At 37.5% G+C, this 6,411-nt stretch overlaps 1 protein-coding gene across 1 annotated transcript; it reads left to right on the top strand.

The window, feature by feature from the left end:
* Nucleotides 1-1,255: 1,255 nt before the first annotated feature.
* Nucleotides 1,256-6,116, top strand: LOC103712309 (putative histidine kinase 2). Its single transcript, XM_088720752.2, has 7 exons — nt 1,256-1,486; nt 1,556-1,725; nt 1,839-2,253; nt 2,396-2,771; nt 3,154-3,734; nt 3,890-5,101; nt 5,907-6,116. The coding sequence occupies exons 1-7, from the start codon at nt 1,256-1,258 to the stop codon at nt 6,114-6,116; spliced, it is 3,195 nt and encodes a 1,064-aa protein (XP_088576878.2).
* Nucleotides 6,117-6,411: the final 295 nt, after the last annotated feature.

The raw sequence follows: 6,411 nt of genomic DNA, 5'->3' as shown, positions 1-6,411 counted from the left end.
TGTTCAGAGAGGTCCAAATATCAATTTAGGGTCCACAAAAATTAACCTTCAAGAATATATATATATATATGGTAATGCCTTTGTTGGTGAAAGCCTTTTCAAGATCAATATACTTTCTTCCAAAATCAATAAAGATTACTCTTTTGTTTTCAATATTCAGTCCTCTCTTGTTTGGCATGGTTGTCTAGGACGTGGAAACCTATATAGAATTAGTTTCGGGGGCCGCTCGAAGATTCCAACCGAACCGGTGGGGGCCCACGGTTTGGGGGGCTCGGGCTCCATGTCGCGTGGTAGCGTCTCAGAGTCAAGCATGAATAGAAATATTTTCGCTGCCGGTCTACGCGAGTCAAGGGGAAAATTAAACGGGAGTCCAAGGACTGACTTCTTGCTATGCGCTAGGGTTAAACGATTTCATGCTCATTGCTTAGGGTTTTGCTTCTGTATCCTATTTAATTTACATATTTAAGAAGGTGAATATTGTTTTTGGCCTTATCGCTGTTGTTACCTAAAAAAAGAAAATCTGGGAAGATTCTCACTTTGAGTTGTTTTTGGTGATCAATTTTATATAAAGCATTTATACATTTCCAAAACAAGCAGGAAGGGAAAAAAATAAGAGGTGCATGAAAAAAAAAAGAAGAGCAGAGAGAGAAGATTTCAAGAAGAGGTAATGCATCCATAATCCTTCGCTCTTAAGGAAGAGAGATAAAACTCTTTATCTTCTTTGCTGCGTATCTAGTTTTCTTTCAGCGTTATCCTCTTACTCTTCTTCTTCTTGGTCTTTTTGACATGCAGGCAAGAATGAGTGCAAAAATGAACGCTTTTCTTCATTACTGGATCATATTCCCTCTGGTAATCCTTCTCTTTCGATTTTTCTATATCGTTTTCTTCGTTGTTTTCTTTTGATCGCTTCTCGTTCTTCATCATTCTTTCTCTCTTTATCGTGTTTCTTTTTTGTTTTCTTTTTTTTTTCCATGTCATTCTCTTTTTCATGAATATCATTTTCTTCATTGTTTTTTAATCCCTTCTTTTTGTTCATCATTCTTTTTTCCCATCTCTCTTCTTTATTATTTTTCCTTTTTTTTCATGACATACTCTTAGGAGAGGGTTCCGGATAGGATTAGTTGGCCATGTGGTTGCATTTCCTATACTGTCTTATTCCATTAATCTATGCTTATAAAAATAACCTTCGTCCTTGTTGCATTGGAAGATGGAATAAGGTGAAAATGGAATTAGATGCTACTGTGATCATTAACACATGCAGGTTCTAGTGGCACTGGGCGTCAGTGCGATCTCGGTGATGGTACTCATGACCCAGCAAATTAAGCCTGCCATGCGGGATGATCCTTATGATACTGTCAAGTTGTTGCTGGCGCACGTCCATGACCGTGCGGATCTCCTGATGCAGGCGAATGCCACTGTATTTCATGTCACCAGGGTGCTAAGCTCCATTGGAGACTTGTCCGCATTCTCCAACATCGCAGACAAGGTAGATATTAGAGTGCAATATGCCATTAGCAGAGTAGGTTGGTACTGAATTGATGTTTTCGATTTGCAGGTGGCGCCAAATTTGTTCCTGGCATTTGCAACAATGCCATGGATATCACAGATATCTTATGTTGGTATACATGGTGGAATGCTTCTCTCTTATTACAATGATGAGAACCAGGCGCGCACGATGTTTTCGAATATTTCAGATTCTTCCAATTATTCTGCTGCACATAAATGGTACAGCCAATCAGTAGATCGAGATACTAGGATGGTGTATGGAGATGTGATTCCTTGCTCTCCACAACAAATTGGTTCCAATGGTTTCAAGATGCATTAAATGGTAAGAGCAGGTATGCTTCATGGGGAGTTGGCTGGAACAAAGCTAGGGATCATATGCTCTTTTTCACTGCTCCAGTGGCCAGATCAGAAGTTATTTCCATCGGAATTGCCATGAAAGATCTCGTTGATAATATTTTTCGTGTCAACCTTCGGGGCGGGCACTTGTATGTAGCTACAGAAGATGGGCATATCATAGCAGAGACTGGACCACCGCATACTCGCTATGTGCTTGGTAATAATACAGTTTCAATCCATGTAATGGATAAGAGTGATACCTTACCACTTGAAAAGCATGATAATTTTTCATGCCAGCTTGATAACCCTGAAGGCACAGGCAGTGATCCATCTCATACTAACTATTTGAGCATTTGGGGCAAGAGATACAATTTTGGTTGCGCTCATCTTGATGTTTCTGGAATCAGAATGGTAATGCATTGGATATTGGTCCTGGAATTAAAGCTTTTTGATGCTTTCTTCTTATGAAATGATGTCATTTCAGTTCAGTCCTTTCCATTAATAGTTATGCCTTGCCTTGCTCTAAATTGATCGAATTTTGGTTATTTACTAGGTATATGTAATTGCTTTTCCCTGTAAGGAAGTAATTCCCCTCGTTCATAAGATGAAGATAGTTGTTGTCTCACTGCTGTCACTTATGATTCTCGGTGTGATTGTCGGAAGTTCCATCATGCTGCAACTGTTGAGGAGATCACGAATACAGGAGGCATTTCTATATGCGAGCCTCATCAAGCAAAAGGAGGCGATTCAACAGGCAGAGCGGAAGAGTATGAATAAGAGCTTGGCATTTGCTAGTGCCAGCCATGACGTGCGTACTTCTCTTGCAGGCATCACTGGCTTAGTAGAACTTTGTCGTCTTGATGCCACCCCAAATTCCAAATTGGATAGGCACTTGGAGCAGATGAGTACTTGTGCATCACAACTTCTAGGTATATAGTTTCCTTATCTGGTTCTTTATGATAAGACATGCATATTTAATACAGAACCACTTTCAACATCATACAAATGTACATACATATAAATCTAAATGCATGTATAGAAATCATTTTTGTTTTCCCTCAAAAAAAAGAGAAAACATTTATGTTTGCTCATAGTCCATTGTTAGTTTCTTTCATGCTTGATATTGGAAAACTTTGTTAGCTTTCTCTTCAAATCAAAATTTTCTATCGATACCCAACTGATTCAAGCTTAAAGGGTTGTGCTGATGGAGTTCATGTTGTTAGTAATTTATCATGTTACTCTGGTAACATTCAGAAAGAAAACATTCTACAGACAAATTACTGGTTTCTTTTGATGAAACCTTTTTGACAGGGATAGTAAATTCAGTTCTCAATACAAGTAAAGTAGAAGCAGGAAAGATGCAACTAGAAGAGGTTGAATTTGATATGGCTCAAGTGCTTGAGGAGTCAGCAGACATATTCCATTTTGTCGCTCTTAAGAAAGGCCTAGAGGTGATTTGGGATCCTTGTGATTGCTCAGTTCTTAGATGTTCAAATGTCAAAGGAGATTGTCGACGGCTTAAACAGATTCTCGATAACCTACTTGGCAATGCAGTGAAGTTCACATCCGAGGGACACGTGGTTGTGCGTGCTTGGGCTAAGAAGCCTAGCTTAGAAAATTTTAAACTTTCTTCGAACCATGAGTTCTGCTTTCCTAGCATATTAAGCCATCTGACAAGGTGCCTTTGGAAGAATGAAACTAATATGGAAATTCTTAATCCTGTTCAGCGTGGCCTAGATTCTGTTGAATTTATTTTTGAGGTAGAGGACACTGGTAAGGGAATACCCAAGGAAAAGAGAGCTTCTGTCTTTGAGAACTATGTGCAAGTCAAAGAAACAACTACTGGAGAACATGAGGGCACTGGTTTGGGACTTGGAATAGTTCAATCCTTTGTAAGTAAAAATTACATCTGTTGCTTCTTTGTAACGTATATTCAAGTATTTTTCTGTGTTTTTTGCCTACAAATTTGTTGCAAATTTTCTATGCTTTACCTTGATTATATCTCTGTTCGTTGAATTGATATCCTACTTTCGTTTACTATTATTAGGTGCGACTGATGGGTGGTGAGATTAGCATTAAGGAGAAAGATCCTGGTGAAAGAGGAACATGTTTTAGGTTTAACATTTTTCTCAAGTCAAGTGATGCATCTTTGGATGGTGAAGAGAATACCAATTCTCAGTTGCATCCAAGAAATACATCTGTTGCTAGTACTCAACTTGCTGGGAAAAATGTGACTGCCCAATCAAAAATTCGTGCCATGACATTCAAAAGAGGTCTTCAAATGGAAGGAATTCACTCTCTACTTTTGATTCAAGGTGAAACAAAAGAAATTATGCAAAGATGGATGGAAAGCCTTGGAGTAAAGGTATGGGCAATCGACCACCACAAGCTTCTTTATCCTTCACTCGAAAAGATCAAGAATAGTCTTTGTGCCTCTGCAAAGCCCGATTCAGTGTCACGTAGCAATTCCTTGTCCAGAACCACATCTCTCAATTATAACAAAGAAAATGAGGGGTGTTCTAGCTCTGTAGATGTGGCTGATCAAACTTTGCCTCTTACCACTAAGGAACGTCTGAAGAAGCTAAGTTTTAGTGGTTTGCCAACTTACTTTTTGATTGTCATTGATTTGAGCAGTGGAAATATGCCAGAAATATGCTCGATTTTGAAGAATTTTACTAGCAGCATTCATAATATCCAGTGCAAGATTGTTTGGTTGGCCAGTTTCAATACTCCGGCCGCTGATTTAAGTAGTTCTACTCAGGAGAAATGTGATCTTGTTTTGCAAAAACCATTACATGGTTCTCGTTTATATGCACTCCTGAAACTTTTACAAGAGTTCGGAGGAACAAATGTAGATGATCCACAAGGAATACAGATTATGAATACAATGCAAGAACGACAACAATCTATCGAGCTTGGTTCTTCTATGGATGATAAAACTTTATTGTCCAATTCTTTTGCTTCGCAATCAAGCCAACATACCAACAAAACATCTGGATCGAGATACAGTATGGATGATGACACGCCCTTAAGTGGCATGAACATCTTACTTGCGGAGGATATGCCCATTTTATCTAAGGTTGCTAAACACACACTTTCAAGACTTGGTGCAACTGTTGAACATGCTGAAAATGGGCGGGATGCTGTGGACTTGGTTACAAAGGCTTTGCGAGGAACATCTGATAAGCACAATGGAACTGCCCAACCACAAGGAGATTTAAAGCCTTTACCTTATGATATTATTCTAATGGATTGTGAGGCAAAAAAAATTTGTAGCAATTATGTATTTATACTAGTAATAATCATTGTCGTCCAAAAGGAAGATAACTACTTGGATTTGAAATTCTATAAAGAACTCCAAGTTAAAATAAGGATCTAAGTGGCTGACTTTGAATGACAAAACTTTTTGACTGTATTGGTCAACTGGGCTCGAGTCCAATGTTGATACCCCTTTCCGAAGGGCTTGATCCTAGGCTAGGTCTAGGATTTAAACCTTGGTGGTAACACATTACCACTCCATTGCTCAAATAAATAAAATTGTTTTAGTATATTGAGTAGCAGCATATGAAATCATCGTTAGAGTAACCGAATATTAATACATAAGTGCTCATATGGATCTATTTATTGATTTTCAGATAGAAAGTACATTAAATTCCACCTGTTATGGTAAGTCTTTCTGAAAATAAAATAACAAAGTTTGTGATGATTTTTGTCCCTTCAGTTTTTTTTCTTAATGTTTATAGTTCTTATCTGCTAGAATGCACACACATGCATATATAACATATTATAATGTTTTGCACTAAATACCATGTTAAGCATCGACTTGTATTTCTGTTTTATGTTATCTTATTTTTGTTATTATGTCTATTGATGTATTTATTTGTCACTATGCTTGCAAGCCATTTAAAAATGCTATTACTACTTACCTTGCACATAAGCATCTCATCGTGCATTGTACTCTCTTATTTCATATAAAATGGATGATGGTTATGTTGCAGTACCTTCACAATAATTGTCTTATTTAACTAAATCAGTTTTCTGATATCTTATTCTTTTTCTCTCAGATGCCTATTATGAATGGTTATGAAGCAACAAGGAAAATAAGGGAAGAGGAAAAATATTATGGTTTCCACATCCCAATAATTGCTTTGACTGCTCATGCGACACCTGAGGAAGAAAGGAAATCAATTTCCGCTGGAATGGATTTCCATTTGACAAAGCCACTAAAAAGTAATGAGCTATTGGAAACTATCAATAATGCTTATCAAAACTAAAACAAATGAATCGACTATATTGCTATACAATTTGAACTGTCATTTCTTTTCTATTATGTCTTTGTTTGTACTATAGATCAGACCAATATTGTAAGTTTTTCTATTATTACATTCTCCTTGTTTGCTTAAATTGGTTGTTCTATGACTACTGTGTTTACTTAATTATAACACTTCATGGGCATGGCATTGTATCTAGTTTTGTGTGCGTGTGATGTGCAAAGGGAGCATTCATCTACAAATACAAACTTCGGTGACTTTCAATAGAAGAACAATAAGCATGAAGTGGCTCTAAATA

Source organism: Phoenix dactylifera, chromosome 4 (assembly GCF_051530095.1).
Source record: "Phoenix dactylifera cultivar Ajwa chromosome 4, Ajwa_hap1_PhDact_Kaust_v1.1, whole genome shotgun sequence".
Taxonomy (NCBI): domain Eukaryota; kingdom Viridiplantae; phylum Streptophyta; class Magnoliopsida; order Arecales; family Arecaceae; genus Phoenix; species Phoenix dactylifera.
Note: the sequence above shows the minus strand (reverse complement) of the source record. Positions and strands in the feature narration are given on the sequence as shown.

Coding starts and splice junctions, on each gene's coding strand:
- LOC103712309 (XM_088720752.2), top strand. CDS start 1,256: ATGCAGGTTCTAGTGGCACTGGGCGTCAGTGCGATCTCGGTGATGGTA. Junction 1,726..1,838: donor TATTCTGCTGCACATAAATG/GTACAGCCAATC, acceptor TGGTAAGAGCAG/GTATGCTTCATGGGGAGTTG. Junction 5,102..5,906: donor TTATTCTAATGGATTGTGAG/GCAAAAAAAATT, acceptor TTTTTCTCTCAG/ATGCCTATTATGAATGGTTA.